Source organism: Carassius auratus, unplaced genomic scaffold (genome assembly GCF_003368295.1).
Source record: "Carassius auratus strain Wakin unplaced genomic scaffold, ASM336829v1 scaf_tig00216169, whole genome shotgun sequence".
NCBI classification, from domain to species: domain Eukaryota; kingdom Metazoa; phylum Chordata; class Actinopteri; order Cypriniformes; family Cyprinidae; genus Carassius; species Carassius auratus.
In genome coordinates, this window is record NW_020528439.1 from 214,467 (window position 1) to 238,205 (window position 23,739).

Here is a 23,739-nt window from a genome sequence, read left to right on the forward strand (position 1 = left end):
GAATACTCTATGAATTAATATTTTTTTTGTGATTGAAGTAATATTTTTATGAATGAAGAAATAATTTATAAATAAATGTATTAATACAATTTTATGAATGAATGAAGATTTTTTTTTATAAACAAATGAATTAATAAATAGTATTATACATGAATGAATACATATTTAATAAATGAATTAATTGATAAATCAATAATATTTATAAATGAATAAACGCTTTTCCTATAAATGAATGAATGAATGAATAAACAATCTTACAAATATTTTTGATTAATTAACATGTATTAGTGAAAAAGTAATGAATGAACAAATAAATAACATTAATCATTTATAATTTGAATTACACTTAATTTTATTGCCATTATTTAAACTAATATATTTATTTACACAGCTGTGTTTTATTTAATTTCTGACTGACTGTAAAAACCAGCAGCTTTTGTTGCAGCATCCGTTCCTATCCCTGCATGTGCACGGTTATTCATTACCACTGTGTCTGGATGCAGCAATCTTTTAGTCTTAGTTTATATTTAATCTCAATGAGTGACCTTGATGACTCGGTTAGTGACTCGAGCACATAAACCTTCTCCGTGCAAGGCCTCAGACTCTGATGTCACTGACTCTCTCGCAGGGTTCACAGGTCAGACGTGCGAGCACAACGTTGACGACTGCACCCAGCACGCCTGTGAGAACGGAGGCAGGTGTATCGACGGCGTCAACACCTACAACTGCCACTGCGACAAACACTGGACCGGTACTCCACAATAGCAATACTAATAATAATAATACAGTGTAATAAATATTTAGCATGCACTTCACATGTGACCTCTGACCCCTCCTCTTTCAGGTCAGTACTGTACGGAGGACGTGGACGAGTGTGAGCTCTCTCCTAACGCCTGTCAGAACGGAGGAACGTGTCACAACACCATCGGTGGGTTTCACTGCGTGTGTGTGAACGGCTGGACGGGAGACGACTGCAGCGAGAACATCGACGACTGCGCCAGCGCTGCGTGTTCACCGGGAGCCACCTGCCACGACAGAGTCGCCTCCTTCTTCTGCGAGTGTCCACACGGACGCACAGGTGCATCTCATTCAGCAGAATTCACTTACTAACTGAATTTGTTATTTTTGTATTATTTATATACTGTTAAAGTAACTAGTTCTTATTAAATTTTATATTTTAAATGTTCATTTTCATTAGTTTAAGTCATTTTATTACGAGCTTTTTTTCATTCCAGTTGTTTTAGCTATTTTCATACCTCTACTTATTTCATTTTCATTTCAGCTTATTCTTATTTTATTTTATTTTCTACATTTCAAATTTTATGCGTTTAGATTTTTCATCTCAGATTTTATCTTATCTTATTTATATCTTTTATATATTTTTTATTTTAATCAATTTCAGTTTAGTAAAAAATATATTTCATGTATATGTAAACAATTGTTATTTTTATATTTTATGTTATGTGCATTATTATGTTTCAGTTGCATTTAATTTCACTTGTGTATGAAAACAATAGCTTTTATATTTTTTATGTTTTACTTTTTTTGTTAAATGTAATATATATATATTTAAATTAGGTTTAGTTTAGTTAATTTTATAGATATTATTTATATTTCAGTTGTTTCATTTCTGTCTTTAAAACCAAAAGCTTTTATTTTTTTATATATGTTTTTACATTTTATTTTACTATTTTGTTTTAGTTAAGTTCAGTTTAGTTAATTTTATAGATATTATTTATATTTCAATTGTTTCATTTGTCTATAAACCAAAAGCTTTATATATATATATATATATATATATTAGGGGTGTAACGATACGTGTATTCGTATTGAACCGTTCGGTACGACGCTTTCGGTTCGGTACGCGGTACGCATTATGTATACCGAACGGTTCGTTGGAGTAATTAATTATATTTGAAAAAAAAAAAAAAAGAGAGAGAGAGAAATATAATGATATGCGTTCAACAAGGTAGCCCAATAACCCAAACAACGTAACAGGCAACGCCCTGACACTCCAGAAGAAGAAAAAAACACCATCTTATATGTTTATGTTAGGCTACTCAGCAGGCGCTCGCTCACTCAGTACGCGCTGAAGGCTCGTTGCAAAATAGCCAATGCGTTTAACAGACTAGAAATGAGAAGATCCTCCAATAACCAACAGGTCTGGTGTTTGGGTGCACTTTGGATTCCCTTTAAGCTATAATGGTGATGGCAAGAGAGTGGTGGATAAAAAAACAACGGTATGTCGCATCTGCAACATGACAGGGTACACCAGCGGGAATAATAATAAAAAAAAAAAACCAGCGGGAATATCTGGGATATATGCGTCAGTACTATCTGGGAAAAGACGAAAAAAAGGAGAAACATGCACGCAGCAAACTATCCCTGCAGCATTTAGACACTATAGCTTACAGGGAATCCAACCCAAACACAAGACCTGTTGGTTATTTTAGGATCTTATATTTCTGGTCTGTCATTTTGCAACGAGCCTTCAGCGCGTGCTGAGTGAGCGAGCGCCTTAGGGGCCGTTCACATATCGTGCCTAAAAACGCATGGAAAACGCTAAGCGCGTCTTTCTCCTCCTTTCCAAAGCGCTCGGGCAGAAGCGCTCATGAGGCGTCTGTCTTTGCTAAGCAACAATGACGTGCTCTCTCCATGAGACGCGGAAATTTCAGCGAAGGATAAATGGATTTGCAGCTCTAAAAATCGCTTGCAGTAGCTCTGCTACTGAATTTATTTCAAAATTGCAATCCATATACAACTATGATCAGCTGATCCTTCATCTTGGCTGAGCTCTCAACGTTGTTACGGGAAAGGATGAAGCTGATTGGTTAGTTCTTGTCACATGACCCGCGGTGCGCTTGCGGCATTCTGAAAAGTTGAGATCTTTTTACATTTTGCTGTATCTAAATCGAACCGAACCGAACCGTGACATCAGTGTATCGTATCGAGCCGAACCGTGAATTTTGTGAACCGTTACACCCCTAATATATATATATATATATATATATATATATAAGTTTTTAAAATGTTTATTTTATAGTTATTTTTTTAGCTTATTTTATGGACATTGTTTATAATTCAATTACGAAAACAATAGCTTAGCATGTCTTAGCATACACAAATATTAATATTTTAGTTTAGTTCAGTTTAGTATATTTTATGGCCATTATTTATACTTAAATAGCATTTTATTTCATGTCTGTTTGTGAAAACCAAATCTTTTATATATTTCCCAGTAACCAAAAACAGCAGTTTAACAGTTGTCATTTCAGTTAACCATAACCAAACTGTTACCCACAGGTCTTCTGTGTCACCTTGATGACGCCTGCATCAGTAACCCATGTCAGAAAGGCTCAAACTGTGACACGAACCCAGTGAGCGGAAAAGCCATCTGCACCTGTCCGCCCGGGTACACGGGATCGGCCTGCAACCAAGACATCGATGAGTGCTCCCTTGGTACGTATAGCACATGATAGATTAGAAAGAATAGTAAATGCATAATGACTTTTGCATTACAATACTGTTTGCATTTCAGGCGCAAACCCGTGTGAGCATGGTGGACGGTGTCTCAACACTAAAGGCTCTTTCCAGTGCAAGTGTCTCCAAGGCTATGAAGGCCCACGCTGTGAAATGGACGTCAACGAGTGCAAGTCGAACCCCTGTCAGAACGACGCCACCTGCCTCGACCAGATCGGTGGATTCCACTGCATCTGCATGCCAGGTACGAGTTTTTGACCACTGACCTGCATCAAAAGCACATCACTACTGTAGTCTGAAGGACGGATTGTTTTGTGTGTAGGCTACGAGGGTGTGTTTTGTCAAATAAACACCGATGACTGCGCATCACAGCCTTGTCTCAACAGTGGAAAATGCATTGACAAGATCAACTCGTTCCACTGCGAATGCCCCAAAGGTGACCACAGCATTATTGTTTTCAAAGATCTGATCAGAAAAACTAGCAATGAAGATGCAAAATAAACTTGGCATGCATTTCTCCCCCTGCAGGGTTCTCTGGGAATCTGTGTCAGGTGGATGTGGACGAGTGCGCCAGCACACCGTGTAAAAATGGCGCTAAATGCACAGACGGACCGAACAAATACACCTGTGAATGCACTCCAGGTACACATTTTTAAGTCATATTCTGCACTTCTACTTTTGTTTTCTCCCCTAAAGAATATTTATAAAATTAGTTGTGATTTTTATTCTTGCACCAAAAACATTTTCATTAGGTTTTGTTCATATATTCCAGTTGTTGTCTGAACCTTTAGATTTTAGAATGTGTTTTTGTAACTCTATCTTACAAATTCAAAGTTATTTTATAAATATGTTTCTTCTATTATATATTTATTAATATTTTTAATTAGGTTTAGATTTTCATTTTAGCTTAAATTTGTCTTTTTTTTTTTTTAAAGTATTTCTTCATTATGATTCTTAAGTAATTCTTTAATTTATGTTTATAGTAATTTTCATAATTGAAATTATTTTGTATCAGTTAGTTGCCAACGCAGCATTTCTGAACTTTGTTTTGAGTTTAAGTTTTAAATATCTAATGTTTTATTTTACTTTGCTTTATTTTGACTAATTGTATTTTTATTTGTTTACATTTTTTTTTATTAATTGATTTTATCTTATTTAAATTTCTTCTGTTAATTTATCTTAATTCATTTAATCTAATTTTATTTAAACTCATTTTTTAAAATATATATTTTTTGTTTTCACCAAAAAAGATTTTCACAATATTTCACCTTATTTCTGATCCTTAGAATTGTTATTGTAAATCTATCTTCTTTTCGAAGACTTTAAGTTCGGATTTGTTGGCCGTGGAAGTCTGATTTCTGTCATAAAACTAATAAGAGTAAATTATTGTAATTTCTTCCTTACTTTGGAATGTAATGGTTACTTTTTTTTAAATGAGGCTGCAATGATGTATGTGGCCTCCAGAGGGTGCAGCCTTTGAAATGAGACACAACCTTTAAATAATTCCGTATGTAAATTGCCTGTATTATGATTGGCTAACATCTTCGCATATGAAATGAGCATCACTGCCAACATTCTAAATTTGCAATGTGTCTTTTCAAATGTATTTCTGCAGGGTTTGCTGGCGCTCACTGTGAGCTGGACATCAACGAGTGCGCGTCGAGCCCTTGTCATTACGGCGTGTGTCGGGACGGTGTGGCCGCTTTCACCTGTGATTGTCGCCCAGGATACACGGGCCGCCTGTGCGAGACCAACATAAACGAATGCTTGAGCCAACCCTGCCGAAACGGAGGCACCTGCCAGGACAGAGAGAACGCGTACACCTGTACCTGTCCTAAAGGAACCACAGGTAACACATGCACACACACACAAACACTTGTGTGAAATATAACGGTGGACTAATGATGACATAATCATGCCGTGATTGTGTCCGCAGGAATAAACTGCGAGATAAACATTGACGACTGCAAGAGAAAACCATGTGACTATGGAAAGTGCATCGACAAGATCAACGGCTACGAGTGTGTGTGTGAACCCGGTTACACAGGTGAGTCAGTGCAGCATCTGTGTGTGTGTGTGTGTGAGAACAGGTGGCCAGCGAAGTGCAGAGCTTGTGTATCAGATATCAGATGTGTCTTAGTACAGAGATTGGCTTTCCCAGCTGAGACACACACTCACACAGGTGTGCTTGACATTAATGCTACGGCCCGACCGATCACAAGACTGACTCTTTGTATGTTGCATTTAAGGAAAAGAGAAATAGGCCGTGCTATACTGTGAATATAGGACAGCAACAGGAAGACTTTCACTATTTAGCACGGCATCAAGTGCCTTATAGTTTTTATAGCTATAACTTTAAGGACACACAACTTTATTTAGGGCTGATATTGTCCACAATCTTGTTTTCAAATTAAATTTTACTAAAATAACACTGAATGCAAAGCAGAAACAGTAGTTTTTATATCCATAAACACACAAATTAAAAAATAAAGCAAATTAATTTAGCTCATGCTGTCTTTTTTTTTTCAATATTGCAACTTTATTTTATTAAGCAATGACATTGCCCACAATTCTTTATGCCACATAAGTCGAGGACAGTTTTCAACCTCGATTTTATTACTAAAATAATACTGAATGCAAAGCCAAAACAGCAGGTTTTATGTGCATGAACAAACGAGTTAAGTAATTAAGAATTTGGAGCTAATTATATTATATTTGCATGCAGAGGGAAAAAAAACGTAGTTTCTTAACCTAGTATGTCCTGGTATTGTGATACTTAAATCTTTGAGTACACATATTGTCATTGCAATTTTATTTTACTCAGAGCTATTATTGCCCACAATCCTTTGTGCACATAAGAGCTGGAGAGTTTAATCGAACAGTTACCCATTACCCTTCAGAGGAGGGATGTGTGTGTGTGTGTGTGTGTCGAGGGGGTAATTGTTGTTCGGCCGTGTGTGAAATAGGGTCTGTCCTTTTGTATCTGCAAACAGCCCTGTGTAGGACCTGCCCTCCCCCCAGCGAGTGTGTGAGGGGTGTGTGAAAGACAGAGAGAAAGGACGAATGAAAGAGCACAAGAGGGTGGAGGAAATCCTTTGTGCATTTGGAGCAGGGCTGGAGATTTGGGATGGGGCTCACACACACAAACACACACAAAGGCAGACAAAGAACAAGAGGTCAACACAGATCTGAGTCCCAAGGAACATTCCTTTACTATGCAATTTAACTTAATAATAGTAATATCTCTTAAACTTCTGCTTGGATCACTGTGAGACTTCATATATGATATATGAGAGCATCATATATGATAAATACAGATGGTCAGTGAAGACATATGTATATATGTATATGTGAAGATGAAAAAAATCATACTAAATCGCGTAACTAAGGCTTTCATAATAAAGTTAATAAAGTCCATCCTCTATTATTTCCCACTGATTATTAATTTGCACTCACATATGTCACATTTCAGAAGGTGAAAGCGAGTTGCATTTCTCTAGTCTTTTCCACACATTCATATACGTATTGTTATTCCTCACAGGCTCAATGTGTAACATCAACATTGACGACTGCGCATTAAACCCGTGTCATAATGGCGGCACCTGCATCGACGGCATCAACAGCTTCACCTGCGTCTGTCCGGAGGGTTTCCGTGATGCCACCTGCCTCTCCAAACACGACGAGTGCTCCAGCAACCCCTGTATTCACGGCAGCTGCCTGGACCAGATCAACAGCTACAGATGCATGTGTGAGGCCGGCTGGACGGGACGCAACTGCGACATCAACATCAACGAGTGTTTGTCCAACCCGTGTGTGAACGGAGGCACCTGTAAGGACATGACCAGCGGCTACGTGTGCACCTGCAGAGCTGGCTTCAGCGGTAAGATGCTGCGTCCCAGTTCATATACTATACTTTCTAAGTAGTATATGGTAGATTAGGTCTAATGCGTTTGCATACTATTTAAGTTGCATGCTTTTTGGGCTGATACTGCACAAAATCCTTTGCAGTACGTATTGGAGAAGTTAGTGATGGTTCACATTCAACCATATACAATTTTTTTACTTTTTCTACAAAAAATCTCATTAAATGCAAAGCTGTTTTTAGATTTTGAACTTTAAGTTAAGTAATAAGATAATTGATTAAATTAAAGCTTAACGCTTGCATGCAAACGGCAACAGCGTGTGTGCACAATTTAATGCCATTTTTTAATGTCGTTAGTATGCTTAGATTTTGTTGCAAAATGTAAGAATTAAATATAATAATAAAATGCAATCTAAAAATAATTATTAAAATAAAATTAATTTCATTAATATTTTCGGTGGACTTTGAAGTATGCATGCATGATTTTAAGGCTAAAAAAAATGTAAAAAATCAATAATTTAATAAAATAAAATAATTAGTGACTGTTAACTTTTAAACTCTTACATTTTCTACACTTTTCTACTAAAAGTAGCATTTAATGCAAAGCCAAAATAGATGTTTTTTTAATGTCTGAATAAACTTTGCACAATATAATTCACTTAAAATTACTATTACTCAATTTTATTACAGAAAGTGTGTCCGAATCTGTCGTACTGTAATGCTACTCACCCAAAAGCATGCATTTCCCCTTTTGTTTGTTTATTTTTGCATTTAGAGTATATAATGATTTGACTCTGTGTGTTTTCTTGCATTTAGGTCCCAACTGCCAGACAAATATTAACGAGTGTGCATCCAACCCCTGCCTAAACCAGGGCACCTGCATCGACGATGTGGCTGGATTCAAGTGCAACTGCATGCTGCCTTACACCGGTACAAACATGAACACACACACACACACACACACACACAACAGCCATTGTACAGCTGGTTCTTGTTTTGAAATGGCAAGCTTTGCAAAGGTGTTTGTAAAAATGTCAGGGGACAAGAAATAACTCTGTATTGTGTCAAGGGTGGCAACTCAAATAGGTTCATTTCCTGTTTAGCCTCTTCCTGTTTCCTGTTGAGGCAAAGAATTGACAATAAAAGGAAACATCAAGGGACTTCCTGCTTCGGCTGGTCACTGTAGACACAGATAAGGAAGTGCCTGCAGGAAAACTGAGGCAGTAGAAGAGTGAGACTGAAATAACAAAGAAAGAAACTTCTGTGCCGAATCAACAGGCGTTTTCTTCACTGATTTTGAGGAAAAACCTGCTGAATTCTGGGTGGAATTAAACATGCTCAAATGTGTATTACACTTCTGTTGGTGGCAGAAAGCCTATTCAAATTAGCCACAATAATTACAGTAATTATAGTCAACCTTGCATATCAAACAAGACCACAGGAGATGCCGAAGGACTGCATATTCGGATCCATTCAGAATCGCTAAACACACTAAAATATAAATGAAAAATGAAACCAGTGATCTGAAGGCAGCTTTTTGTCAGCAGTGAACAGTTCCTCTGTCAGAACAAGATCTCTGTGTTTGGAGCATCTGATGCACACATGCACATAAACACCACTGATCCTCACAAACTTCTGCTAAACACGCTTCTTCGGCGAGCATCTGTTCTAAAACATTTTGACAACTATATGAATACACAGAACTGTACAAGCAGAAATATGATGTTTGAGAGCGCACAAACACGGGTGGATTTAGGTTTAGATAACAAATATAACCCTAGCCTGTATGTAACTTTTGCGTCAGTTTTGATGCTTTCTCAATGCGTGTGTTTTAGGCGAGGTGTGTGAGAGCGTTTTGGCTCCCTGCGCTCAGAGTCCTTGTAAGAACGGAGGTGTTTGTGTCGAATCCGAGGATTTTCAGAGCTTCTCTTGTGCTTGTCCTGCCGGATGGCAAGGTAAGAGTGTGTGTGTGAGTTCATGTGTGTTTCACATTCTCTACATGTCATGATCGTCATCATAACCGCTGTCGTCTTACTCACTACAGGTCAGACGTGTGAGGTGGACATTAACGAGTGTGTGAGGAATCCTTGCACTAACGGAGGAGTGTGTGAGAACCTGCGTGGAGGATATAAGTGTCGCTGCAACCCTGGATTCAGTGGAGATCTGTGCCAGAACGATATTGACGACTGTGCACCAAGTAAGACATGCAGGACATGCACAAACCTAGACAGCTTTTCTAGGAATCATTGAACGTTAGATGGTGCTTTTGATGCCCTGTAATGCTCATTAGGTTTTAAAATAGATGTTGTTTTAAAGGACTATTACAAAATAATCACATAAAAGAATAAACCACTATATGTGGTTTTGAAATCACTCTGTGATTATTATTTTTTTCCTCATTTTAATATACTTTATATATTTGTATTACTAAAGCAATGCAAAATAACAAGTGAATGACAGTTTAATAAAATTCAGTTTTATTTTTACATTTATAGCAGGAATGCAATTGATAAAATAAATGTAAAAAAAATTAAATTAATAAAATGTGAAAAATATAAACGAAAATTTAAATAAGTTTTATTTTAAAAATAAAATATTGTATGTCTTTTGTACGTTTAATAATAAAAATATAAAATAAAGCAATATAAGAAATGCAAATGCTAAAATAAAAAAAATAATGTAAAAATAAATAAATAAATTAATTAATTATAAATCTAAATAAGTAAAACAAAATTTAAATAAAATGCAATTTTATTTTAAAATAATCTAATGTGCTTTATTTCCACTGTTTAAGTCATATACAATAAAGCATATGGTAAGATAAAAAGCAAATTAAATTGAATTAAAAAATGTTACATTAAATTGAAAACAAAAATGGATAGAAAACTAAATTTTATAAAATGCAGTTTTATTTTAAAAGTAAAATATTTAATGTGCGTTGTATGCACCATTTTAGTAATGCTAATATACAATAAAGTTCAAATGGTAAAAAAAAATGATAGAAAATTAATTAAATTAATCATTTTATTAAAGAAATAAAGTATTTCATGCTAATTAAAAAAACTAATACATTTATGTTGTAACATTCCTAAATAAAAGAGAGATTATTAAAATACTGAATAAAAAGAGTGAATATGGCAGTAATGGTAATTCTTCTCTCTCTCTCAGATCCGTGCAGTAACGGCGGTGTGTGTCAGGACCGTGTGAACGGCTTTGTGTGTGTGTGCTTGGCTGGTTTCCGTGGAGAGCGCTGTGCAGAGGATATAGACGAGTGTGTGAGCGCCCCCTGTCGGAACGGAGGGAACTGCACCGACTGCGTCAACAGCTACACCTGCAGCTGCTCTGTAGGATTCAGCGGCATCAACTGTGAGATCAACACCCCCGACTGCACTGAGAGGTACCTGCACAACACGTTCTCAAAGGCATTGCAAATTCATCTTTTTTTAAATTGCATTTTACATTTTGGAAATCTCAATCTGTGTTGTTTCTCCTCACCAGCTCGTGTTTTAATGGAGGAACATGTGTGGATGGCATAAACTCGTTCTCATGCGTGTGTTTGCCGGGATTCACCGGGAATTACTGCCAGCATGACGTTAACGAGTGCGACTCGCGGCCGTGCCAAAACGGAGGCACCTGTCAGGACGGATACGGAACCTACAAATGCACCTGTCCACACGGATACACCGGACTCAACTGCCAGGTACACAAACACACGCTGTTTTCCTTTTTAAACAACATAAAGCAGTAAATTCATCTACTGAAAAAATAAATGATGTTTTTTTTTTATAGTTTATATGGTTATATTATTATTTTTATATTTTATTTTATTTATTTAAATACAAAATAATGTATATTTTTAATTATATATATATATAATATATATATATAGTGATTTTTTTTTTTATGTCTACATTTTTTTGTGGTATATTTTCATGATATAGATATATTTGGCACACGTCTGTGTTTCAGGGTCTGGTGCGCTGGTGTGACTCGTCCCCCTGTAAGAACGGAGGCTCATGTTGGCAGCAGGGGGCGTCCTTCACCTGCCAGTGTGCCAGCGGCTGGACGGGCATCTACTGTGACGTCCCCAGTGTCAGCTGTGAGGTCGCAGCCAGGCAGCAAGGTAACAATCACTAATAATGAGATTTCTACTGAAATTAAAAGACCCAGAAAATAATATTTTTTGTGAAATAACTGCAGGGGTTGATGAAAAGCTAATGATGAATTTAATCATAAAAATGTCAAATTAAAACAATTAAATAATTGAAAACAATCAGCATTCCTAAAAAAAATATATATATTTAAATTATGAAAAAAAATACATATTATATATATATATATATATATATATATATATATATAATTTTTATTTTTATTTACCAGCATGTCATGTGACCATTAATTGACAGTGTTTTATTATATTATTATTGAAATATTGACAAAATATCAGTAAGAAAGTTTGAGAATGCTTGTTTTAAAATACATGAAATGTAAGATAACCGATCAAAGATTAATATATTTTATTTAACAAGTTGATATTTTTTTTCTAATCAAAATTATTGCATTTTTGATTTATTTCGTCAATGTTCTGATGAATTAATAAATTAATAAAATAAATGAAAATAAGAAATAAGAAATAAATATAAAAATAAGAATAAAAAAGCTAAAATAAATGTACATTCTAAAAAGTGTATGACCATTGACTGACATTAGAGAACCACAAAATGTGTTGATAAATTACTGTTTCTTAAGATTTAATGGTTACATTAAATATATATTTTAGGTCAACAGAATTCAAACAAAAAATGTTGGATTTGGTTGCAAATTATATTACATATTAAATAACAGATTAAAAAACATTTAATTAATAAATTTAAATACTTTTTTTGACCAAAAATGTACAAATATTTAACAGTTATGCTGATATTTATAATTCGACACTGTGTATTTTCTCCTAGCATACAAACATATTTAAAAACGTTCACCACTTTAAAAGTTATCATGTAATTTGCAAATGTTAATCTCTCTGTGTCTCCTTTTCTCAGGCGTGTCTGTGGCGGTTCTGTGTCGTAATGCGGGTCAGTGTGTAGACGTGGGGAACACACACCTGTGCAGATGTCAGGCCGGATACAAGGGCAGCTACTGTCAGGAGCAGGTGGACGAGTGCATGCCGAACCCCTGCCAGAACGGAGCCACCTGCACCGATTACCTGGGAGGATACAGCTGTGAGGTAGAAACACACACACACACCTGTGAATATATCATCAGTACTGACTACATTCCTTAAAAAATTGCAATCCGTTATTGATTCCAAATTACATCATATCAGTTATTACCTAGCACTGTAGCATCATCATTATACAAGTCTAGCGTCTGTTTCTCTCCTTAAGTGCGTTCCTGGATATCACGGAGTCAACTGCAGCAAGGAGATAAACGAGTGTGTGTCTCAACCCTGCCAGAACGGAGGAACCTGCATCGACCTCATCAACACGTACAAATGCTCCTGTCCGCGGGGAACACAAGGTACGGGCTTTTTCACACGCTCTCAAACACTGGATTCATCTCTTCATGCTTGAGCTGGTGAATCATTTTGGTTGTTTTCTCTGGCCGTGTTTGCAGGGGTTCACTGTGAGATTGACGTTGATGATTGTTCCCCGGCCGTGGATCCGTTAACCGGCGAGCCGCGCTGTTTTAACGGCGGCCGCTGCGTGGACCGTGTTGGAGGTTTCGGCTGCGTGTGTCCGGATGGTTTTGTGGGCGAGCGCTGTGAGGGCGATGTCAACGAGTGCCTGTCTGACCCCTGTGACCCCAACGGATCCTACAACTGCGTACAGCTCATCAATGACTTCCGCTGCGAGTGCCGTACAGGATACACCGGTACCAACACATGCATCTGACACACTCCAGTGCATGAATATGAACAAATGATCACATTTGCATTGAAAATAAACATACCGTATTTTCCAGACTATAAGTCACACTTTTTTTTCATAGTTTGGCTGGTCCTGCGACTATAGGCAGGTGCGACTTATTTATCAAAATTAATTTGACATGAACAGAGAGAAATGATCCAAGAGAAAACATTACCGTCTCCAGCCGCCAGAGGGCGCTCTATGCTGCTCAGTTCTCCTGTAGTCTACACTGAAGACATAGAGCGCCCTCTCGTGGCTGGAGACGGTAATGTTTTCTCTTGGTTCTTGGTTCTATATAAATGCGACTTATATATGTTTTTTTCCTCATCATGACATATTTTTGTATTCAAAAAATACGGTATATCAGTAAATGTGACCGATATGAATACAGCGAACACTAGATAATGTACTGTTGTGAATCACAAACAAAAAGAAGAAATGATGAGGCTATATATTTTAAAAAAAAAATAATCTTAAAAAAATCTTTTACATGAAAATTACCATTTTAAGATTTTTTTGTTTAATGGCAGTTAAGCTTGTTTCTCTCTAAAAATTCGTATTACTTCACTTAAATTATAATTTTTTTTCACAGGTAAGCGTTGTGAAACTGTGTTCAATGGTTGCAAGGACACACCATGCAAAAATGGAGGAACGTGTGCTGTAGCGAGTAACACCAAACATGGATACATCTGCAAGTGTCAGCCGGTGAGTAAAAACACACATCTGTGATCTTGAACATCACATAAACAGCTTTAGTGCTTAAGCTCTGATGGATCAGTTTAGATGCACCTTTCTCTCATGACTGCTCTTGGAGGGATTGGAATGGTGATGTACATGACAATGTTAATGTATTCACCAATCAGCTGTGCCATGCGGTAATGATGTCATTAGGTCAGATTGAGTTAGACCTATTGGGCTGTGCCATCTAGAGTTTCATGCCAGAACTCTGTATTTAAATGCACTTTCTAACCTTTGCCTCTCTCTCAGGGTTACTCTGGCTCCTCCTGTGAATATGACGCCCAATCCTGCGGCTCCCTGCGCTGTCGTAATGGTGCTACCTGCGTCTCGGGACACTTGAGTCCCCGCTGTCTCTGCCTGCCGGGCTTCAGTGGACACGAGTGCCAAACACGCATGGACTCACCCTGCCTCAACAACCCCTGCTACAACGGCGGCACCTGCCAACCCATCAACGACGCCCCGTTCTTCCGCTGCTCCTGCCCCGCCAACTTCAACGGACTCCTCTGCCACATCCTTGACTACTCCTTCAAAGGAGGGCAGGGCCGAGACATCGCCCCGCCTCCGGAGGTGGAGATCCGATGTGAAATCGCTCAGTGTGAAGGAAGGGGTGGAAATGCCATCTGTGATACCCAGTGTAACAATCACGAGTGTGGATGGGACGGCGGCGACTGCTCTCTGAATTTCGACGACCCGTGGCAGAACTGTAGTGACGCCCTGCAGTGCTGGAGGTACTTCAACGACGGGAAATGCGATGAGCAATGCGCCAGTGCTGGCTGCTTGTATGATGGCTTCGACTGCCAAAGACTGGAGGGGCAGTGCAAGTAAGTCAAATGTGTTTTTTGCATCAATTAATTAAATTATATTATGTTCTATAATTTAATTATATATTATGTGTATTTTTCTTTTAATTTAATGCAATAGATTAATTTAATATTTTTATCTATATTCTTTTTTGTATTACTGCTTTACTTTGTATTTACAGTTTATATATATATATATTATAAATAAAACATTGATTGCTATTTTAAACAGTTTAAACTTTTTGTTGTTCAGGAGCCACTTGTCTATGATAATTATTCATATTGTTTTATTTTTGCTGTTACATTTATTTATACTTTTTAGAAATATTATTAATATTTATTATTAAGGTTTCATTTATTTTCATTTCAATTTTGTTTTTAGTAATTTTATAATATGATTTTATTTATTTATTTTTTAAATCGCTTTATCATTAAGGACTCATTTAAAATTTTGTTAGTCTTTTACTAACTTTGGAAAATGCATCTTAATGGAAAAAAATCCAAATATATTATTATAATGTTATAATATAAAAAATTACAAAATGTCAAAAATGCATTAGAGTAACTAGGGCAAAATTTGCCAGTAATTTTGTTTTTAAACATCTCCTTCAACTTCCTCCTCAATCTCTGTCTTCAGTCCGCTGTACGATCAGTACTGTAGGGATCACTATGCAGATGGTCACTGCGACCAGGGCTGTAATAACGCCGAGTGCGAATGGGACGGTCTGGACTGCGCTGATGACGTTCCTCAGAAACTGGCTGTGGGAAGTCTGGTTCTAGTGGTGCACATCCCACCAAATGAACTTCGCAACCGCTCCTCATCTTTCCTCCGCGAGCTGAGTGGACTGCTGCATACCAACGTGGTGTTTCGCCGCGACGCTAACGGAGAGCCGCTCATTTTCCCATACTATGGCAACGAGCACGAGCTGAGCAAGCACAAGCGCTCTGATTGGACGGACCCGGCACAGCTGCTGCAGCGCGCTAGGAGGAGCCTGACAGAGTTCCTTAAGCCCCGCCTACGACGGGAACTCGATCAGATGGAGATCAAAGGGTGAGTGAATGCAAATCACTGTTAAAACTGAATAGATAAATGTAAGTAATCATATAATAGTGCTGATTTGTCATGATGACGTTTACATGTTTGTGTTTCAGGTCCATCGTGTATCTAGAGATTGACAACCGTCAGTGTTATCAGCAGTCTGATGAGTGTTTCCAGAGTGCCACGGATGTGGCGGCTTTCCTCGGAGCGCTGGCCTCTAGCGGGAATCTCAATGTTCCTTACATCCTCGAGGCTGTCACAAGTGAGTGCCACATTTATGCCAAAATCAGGGTTTTATTATTATGTACTTTAACAATATTCATTTACCAAGTTTTTTTTTTTTTTTACATTCATAATTAGTTTTTTTTTTCAGTTTTGTTTATCTAATTTATTGCAACATCTCCAATTTTGTTCACACTTTTTTTTCAGCTTTGAATTTTTTATTTAAAAAAAAATATATAGATTTTTTTTTCATTTTTAATGTGCCCTTTTGTCTTTTTCAGCTGTGTATTTCTATAAAAAAAAAAAAAATATATATATATATATATATATATTTTTTAAGGTTTGGTGATTTTTAGTACTTAAACTCATTTTCTTATCAATTAGTTTTTTTCATTTTTAGTTTTTGTTTATTATTTTTAGGTTTATCCATTTTAGTACTTAGTCATTTTATTTGTTAGTTTCCTAGCAACATTTCTAATTTGTGATTTGTTTTTCATCCAATATTTATATTATGTTGTATTTGTGCTTTATTTTATTTACTGGAAATGATTGAACAATTTACGATTGAACTATCACACTGAATCATACTCTACCGAGCCCTACATTAAGAACTGTATCTGTGTGTAGGTGAGGACCCCCCGTCGAAGCCAGGAGAGATGTACCCCGTGTTCCTGGTGCTGCTGGCGCTGGCCGTTCTGGCGCTGGGGGCTGTGGGCGTCGTGGTCTCCAGGAAGAGGAAGAGGGAACATGGGCAGCTTTGGTTCCCCGAGGGATTTAAAGTCACAGAACCCAAAAAGAAACGAAGGGAACCAGTCGGAGAGGATTCTGTGGGACTCAAGTGAGTGTGTGACCCTGTTAAAAGAGAACTCAATCCAAACAAAAATAAAAATATGGATTAAACAGCTAACTGAAATAAGTTGAAGTACTAAAATGACTAGAACTGGAAAAAAATTAAGCTTATTGGAAATATAAATAAATACTCAAATTAAAGTTTAAATGAAAACTAAAAATGTTCAATTCAAAATATCAATAAATACTGTAAAAATTATATTAGTAATACTAAAATAATGCTGCACATAATTCCTTAAAACAATTATAGTTCCTGAAATGTAATGAATTTATCCACTGGTGAATGTCTTTTATATTAGTGTGAGTGACTTTTTACAATTTAATTACGTATATTTAATGTATAAAAATATATAACAGTTAATGGGACCATGTGATATTTTTGTAAAATTTTTTGTATTTTGTGCAGTGTTTTAATATTATTTACAATATATACTATTATTTTTCATTGGCTTTGATTTTAATTGATTGGCTTTTACTTTTAAGTTTTGTTTAAGTGTTAATTAAGTTTTTAAATTTTGGTACTATTATTTTGTGTTTTTTTTTTCTTTCTCTCTTTTTTTCTGTTAATGTATTTCATATTAGTAATTGATATTTATAATGCAATGAAATTGCATGCATTTTTGCCCCTAAAGTTCAGAAAAACAGACATTGTTTAGTTGCACGCAACCGTTTTGCACCTTTCTGACTCACATTAATGACAACTTTGCATCCCATCAGGCCTCTGAAAAACTCTCTGATGGATGAACAACTGAGCGAATGGGCAGAAGACGACACGGCTAAACGCTTCCAGGTGAGTCCGCTGTCTGTGTGAAGTGTTCTCCAGTGTTTAACCCCAGAGGGATGTGTAACTGTGTGTTTGTGTGTAGTTTGAGGAGCAGTCTATTCTGGACATGAGCGGTCAGCTGGATCACAGGCAGTGGACGCAGCAGCACCTGGACGCCGCTGACCTGCGTCTGAACTCTATGGCTCCGACTCCACCACAGGGTGAGATCGAGAACGACTGCATGGACGTCAACGTCCGCGGGCCTGGTGAGCGCTCACACCTTTCCCATCACATAACTGATGACAGCTCTAGGGTTTTCTTTAAAACAGTTTCTCTCGTAGACGGTTTCACTCCGCTGATGATCGCGTCGTGCAGCGGCGGCGGTCTCGAGAATGAAAACGGTGAGGGAGAAGACGATCCCTCTGCTGAAGTCATCAATGACTTTATCTACCACGGCGCTAACCTGCACAATCAGACGGACCGAACCGGGGAGACCGCCCTGCACCTGGCAGCCCGCTACGCCCGCTCAGACGCGGCCAAACGCCTGCTGGAGTCGTGCGCCGATGCTAACGTTCAGGATAACATGGGCCGCACGCCTCTCCACGCCGCTGTCGCTGCTGACGCACAGGGAGTCTTCCAGGTAAATGAGAAAAAAACTAATTATAATATATTCAGGAGCATCTGAACGAAATGAATTTGTGTGAAAGCAAACAACAGCTGCATGATGAAAGATGTTTTGGTAACACTTTAGTATAGGGTCCAATTCACACTAATAACTAGTTGCTTATTAGCATGTCTATTATTAACATATTGGCTGTTCATTAGTGTTTATAAAGTGCAAATAATGCATGACATCCATAATCCTACACAAAACCCTAAACTTAACAACTACCTTACAAACTATTAATAAGCAGCAAATAAGGAGTTAATTGAGGCAAAAGCTAATGGTTAGTTAATAGTGAGAATTGGACCCTAAAATAAAGTGTGACCGATGTTTTTAATTAAGGATATAAAGATAGACTCAACTCGTGATTCGATTCAAATCACAATTTATTTTTTATTTTTTTACAAAATGAGATTTTGTGTCTTTTTATTATTGCTTGGAAGAAATGCTGCATGTTTCTTTGTGAAATTTAAATATAAAACTGTAATAATATACTAATATAGCACTTGCATAATATTGCTGTTTTATTGGTTTTGATTGCTTTTGTTGTCTTCATTTGAAAGTGGCTTTGGTTAAAAGCGTTTGCTAAATTACAAAACTAAATTGAAATTTAAGAACAAACCCAAATCAAATAAATAACACAAATAAAAGAAAGCTCTTCATATGAACAAACGAAGGCTTCGTCTATGCTCTTTCCAATTATAACAATTTTTAATCATGATCCAAAGAAAGATTCTGCATGCATGCAACGAGACAAGTTTTTATCTAATTTAGATTGAATAATTTCGAATTTTGAAGCAAAAACATAATTGTCTGACTTTGAATCAAATCCAGTTTGAATCGTCACATATTTTAATCGATTTTCAACTGGCTTGTGGTTAATCGTTACATCCTTATTGTTAATATTATTATTAGTAATGATAGTAAAAATATGTTACTAATAAATAATGTATTTATTATTAAAATTTTATTTTTTATTTATTTCAATTTTAATATTATAAAATAATATTTAATCTTACGTTTTTGTTAACTATATTGAAACTATTTTAGAAAATGAAATAAAGTAAAAATATATATTTTTTAATTTGAGCGTACACGAAAAATAAAAATGTTCCCTTGACAACTAAGGGTACTTAATTGAATAAATTTAAAACTTTAGTAATAATAATAATAAAATGAATATGAACTAACAATAAAACTGAATAGAAATATTTCCAATAAATTATTTTTACATGTAATATATTAAAAGTATATTTAATGTATTCATGTATATTAAAATAAAATGTATATTAAATGTATAATGTAAATGAAAAATAATTATTACAAAATAATAAAAATTACAAAATGTAAAAAAAAAAAGCAAAACTGCTCTAACATTGCACATAATCCATTAAAAAAATAAGTTTTCCTTTAAATGTATTTGACTGATATCGCAATTTAATCATATATTTATGAATATGTAAAATTTATATTTAATATATAATATAACTATTTTATAAATAATTCATTTTGTATAAATACCATGTAATTTTTTGTTTTTTAGCTGCTCTTGGTTGTTGAATATTTATTTAACTTTGCTTTGTGTCTGGAATCAGATTCTTATTCGGAACCGAGCGACGGATCTGGACGCCCGCATGCATGATGGGACGACTCCGCTGATCCTGGCCACCCGATTGGCTGTCGAGGGAATGGTGGAAGAGCTCATTAACTGCCATGCAGATCCCAATGCTACTGATGATTCTGGTATGAATACAAACAACCAAATCTCTCAAAACACCTTTCATTGCTGTCCTGCTAATTCAATCTGTTTTTATGTGTCTGTAGGTAAATCGGCTCTTCACTGGGCGGCTGCAGTTAATAATGTGGACGCTGCTGTCATTCTTCTGAAGAATAGAGCAAATAAAGACCTACAGAATAACAAGGTGGGTGCATTTACAGTAAAACAAAATTGTCAATGAGTTTATAAATTGAAAATTAAAATGTATTTTTAATTATTCCACACAAAAACATTATATCTAGTTTTTTTTAGCCTTTTTTTGTATTATTGTAGCTTTTATTAATATTTTGAAATAATTTTTTTTTATTTTATTTTTTTAAGTTTTCATTTAAACTTTAAACTTAGATAATTTTTTTATTGGTTTTTATTTTAATTTATTTCCAATTTTTCAAGTTTTTCATAAAAAATGTAATAAAACTGCATTGTGCATGATTCTTTAGTGCAAATTATTGTAAATCAAAATTGGAGTAACCTGTGTTTATAGCAGTTTCATTTTAGTATCATTTATATAGTTGTTATAGTTTTTACTAATGTATTTAAAAATATTTTTATATTTTATATTTTCTTTTTAACTTTTTATTTTATTTTATTTGCATTTGTATTAGTTTTTGTTTGTTTGTTTTTTATATTTATGTTTAATTATTATAATTTAATTTTTTTTTCATTTTAGTTTTATATATTTCCAGTTGGTAATTTCAGTGCTTCATCTTAAACTTAGCTGGTTACCAAGGCAACATTTCTAATTTACGTTTAGTTTGTTCTGATTTTTATATTTTATGTATTTCAGTTATCATAAATATTAACGATAATACGGTTTGCAGGAGGAGACACCACTTTTCCTAGCCGCTCGTGAGGGAAGTTATGAAACCGCTAAAGTCCTTCTTGATCACTTGGCCAACCGTGAGATCGCGGATCACCTAGACCAGCTTCCACGCGACATCGCGCTTGAGCGCATGCACCACGACATCGTCCGTCTGTTAGAAGAATACAACCTGGTCCAGAGTCCCGCGCTGCCCTTATCGCCCCCTCTCTGCTCGCCCAACACCTATCTGGGCATCAAACCTAGCCCGGGCGGTGCCAACAACAACAACACGGCCAAGAAGGCACGGAAACCAAGCGGTAAAGGCGTCGGAGGTAAGGATGGCGGAAAAGACATGAGAATGAAAAAGAAAAAGAGCGGAGAGGGCAAAAATGGAGGCATTATAGAAGTGCCCATCCTCTCGCCAGTTGATTCGCTGGAGTCGCCGCACGGTTACCTGTCGGACGTCTCGTCCCCGCCCACAATGACATCACCATTCCAACAGTCCCCGCCCATCACTTTAAATCAACTCCAAGGGTTGGCTGACTCCCACATGGGTGGAGCTCTTCAGAGTTTAGGGAAGCAGTATGACTCCGCCCCTCCTCCACGCTTATCCCATCTGCCAGTGCCTAACAATGGAGGCGGGGCTCAAACGGCGTCGTGTGATTGGCTGCAAAGAGTGCAGCACCAGCAACAGCAGGCAGGCTTCACAACCCTGATACCCTCAATGCTCTCTGCCACCAATATGCCACAGGTCATGGGCTATCCCACAATGCAAAGCAGCCACCTCGGCGCCCCGTCGCACATGATTCACAACCACGCCCACCAGAATATGGCGCACATGCAGCACCAAAACAGCGCCACTTCTGGCCACGCCCTCTCTCATCACTTCCTAGGTGACCTAAGTGGGCTGGATCTTCAGTCCGGGTCAGGACACACCCCCATCCAGACTATCCTATCACAGGAGAGCCAGCGCATGGCTCCGCCCATTTCTAGCACGCAGTTTCTGACTCCACCTTCTCAACATAGCTATTCCAACCCTATGGACAACACACCCAGTCACCAGCAGCAGATTCCCGACCACCCGTTCCTTACTCCCTCCCCTGGATCTCCCGACCAATGGTCAAGCTCGTCTCCACATTCCAACCTGTCTGATTGGTCAGAGGGTATCTCAAGCCCGCCCACCAGTATGCAGATGAACCATATCCCAGAGGCCTTTAAGTAGGCGGGGCATTGAGAAGCTAAACTGAATAGACAATTTTAAATGAATGATGAATGAACACTTTTTATTGATTTTTGTATGCTAAGAACCATTTTTATTAATTTGTGTATTTATTTATATGCATATTGGACTACAGATATAAGATTTTTTTTTTATTTATACTGCATTTTATTTTTATTTTGACCATTAACTGTTCTGAAAATAATTTAGAAAAATATGGTTTCAGAATGTTTTTTTTTTTTTTTAAATTTCAGTATTAATTAGGTTTTATATGGTCATTTTTAACCAAACAATTCGTTTTCTGTGAACAAAAAATGTAGAAAAGAGTCTTAATATTGTGATTTTAATGTATGACACGTTCGTTTTGACATGAAAGAGAGCCGTTTATGGCTGATTTATGCTATGTTACCGAGTATCGTCTGTAGACACTGTTCTGAGTTCATTTTGAACCCAAATCTTTTTCCCAAGGTACCCTGCTTCAGGTGTTTTGGGGAGCTTTTCGTATGTAGTGTAGCATTCACTGTTATTTATTGCCTGCTGTAGATTTGTAGGAGATATTATGACATGTACATGTAGATGAGGTGTGTGTGTGTGTGTGTGTGAGAAAGAGAAGGAGAAGGAGAAGAGTGTTTGTGTGTGTGTGTCGCAGGGTGATGACATCATCTGTAAATTTGAGGTGTGATTGTGGATTTCCAGACAGGTTCATTAAATGCAGATCAAATGTTTTAATAATGACATGAAAAGACCGACTTGTAGTTTGAGGGAAAAAAAAGTATTTTGTTCAATGATTTTGTAAAGTGAATTTTCTTGAAACAATAAAGGACACCGTTTGGTGACATTACTTTTACTTGTTTGTCAAATTTGATTTGCCATCAAAATATTCATGTGACTGGCAAAAAAAGCATCACTATTATTATTTCTTAAACTGTTGTTAGAAATATATTTTTTTATGTGTCTTAAGTCTTTTTATTCTCACCAAGGCTGTATTTATTTGATCAAATAACAGAGTAAAAGCAATAATAGTGCACTTGAGAATATGCATCTAAAATTAAAACTAGACTGTTAAATATGAAATGATAACAGGTTCATGTGACTTTGGTTTGCCAGGCCACTAATTCACTAGAATGACTTTTAGTGTGTTCCTGTGTGACTCTGTTTAATCGATGCCAATATTGGCTAATATCGATTGTGGTGCACAAATCGGTTAATGGCTTCAGCATTTCATTCATGCATGTGGGTGCTGCTGAAACACCCCTTTTGTCTTCTTGTCCATACAAGATGTAGATGAGTTTGTTTCTTGTCAGCAATAGATCCACTGCAGTGAATGGGTGCCGTCAGAATAAGAGTCTAAACAGCTGATAAAAACATCACAATAATCAATCCACATCACTCCAGTCCATCAGTTAACTTCTTCTGAAGTGAAAGCTGTGTGTTTTCTAAGAAACAAATCCATCAAGGCATTTTCATTTCAAGCCATCGATTCTGACCCAAATATGTTTTAGTAATCTATAACTGTTGATTAGGATTGTATTTCTCTTGTAAACGGTGCTTGATCTGTGCAGATTTCTCTCCTGATTCAGAAAACAGCTTCTTTACCGGAGAAAGCATTACA

At 36.6% G+C, this 23,739-nt stretch overlaps 1 protein-coding gene across 1 annotated transcript in view; it reads left to right on the plus strand.

Moving 5' to 3' along the window:
* notch1a (notch receptor 1a) overlaps positions 1-22,974 on the plus strand; it is a 33,087-nt gene extending 10,113 nt beyond the window's left edge. The window contains exons 5-33 of the mRNA XM_026262520.1: positions 629-751; positions 845-1,078; positions 3,304-3,459; positions 3,539-3,724; positions 3,803-3,916; positions 4,009-4,122; positions 5,096-5,329; positions 5,417-5,527; positions 7,022-7,360; positions 8,159-8,272; positions 9,178-9,297; positions 9,387-9,539; positions 10,511-10,739; positions 10,841-11,042; positions 11,312-11,465; positions 12,388-12,572; positions 12,733-12,865; positions 12,962-13,219; positions 13,847-13,959; positions 14,242-14,813; positions 15,430-15,843; positions 15,945-16,093; positions 16,681-16,891; positions 17,620-17,692; positions 17,769-17,931; positions 18,007-18,305; positions 19,925-20,072; positions 20,154-20,251; positions 20,928-22,974. Of these exons, the coding sequence (XP_026118305.1) occupies positions 629-751; positions 845-1,078; positions 3,304-3,459; positions 3,539-3,724; positions 3,803-3,916; positions 4,009-4,122; positions 5,096-5,329; positions 5,417-5,527; positions 7,022-7,360; positions 8,159-8,272; positions 9,178-9,297; positions 9,387-9,539; positions 10,511-10,739; positions 10,841-11,042; positions 11,312-11,465; positions 12,388-12,572; positions 12,733-12,865; positions 12,962-13,219; positions 13,847-13,959; positions 14,242-14,813; positions 15,430-15,843; positions 15,945-16,093; positions 16,681-16,891; positions 17,620-17,692; positions 17,769-17,931; positions 18,007-18,305; positions 19,925-20,072; positions 20,154-20,251; positions 20,928-22,130 (6,602 nt within the window). The 3' untranslated portion in view covers positions 22,131-22,974. The remainder of the gene's footprint in view (positions 1-628; positions 752-844; positions 1,079-3,303; positions 3,460-3,538; positions 3,725-3,802; positions 3,917-4,008; positions 4,123-5,095; positions 5,330-5,416; positions 5,528-7,021; positions 7,361-8,158; positions 8,273-9,177; positions 9,298-9,386; positions 9,540-10,510; positions 10,740-10,840; positions 11,043-11,311; positions 11,466-12,387; positions 12,573-12,732; positions 12,866-12,961; positions 13,220-13,846; positions 13,960-14,241; positions 14,814-15,429; positions 15,844-15,944; positions 16,094-16,680; positions 16,892-17,619; positions 17,693-17,768; positions 17,932-18,006; positions 18,306-19,924; positions 20,073-20,153; positions 20,252-20,927) is intronic.
* The last annotated feature ends 765 nt before the right edge of the window (positions 22,975-23,739 follow it).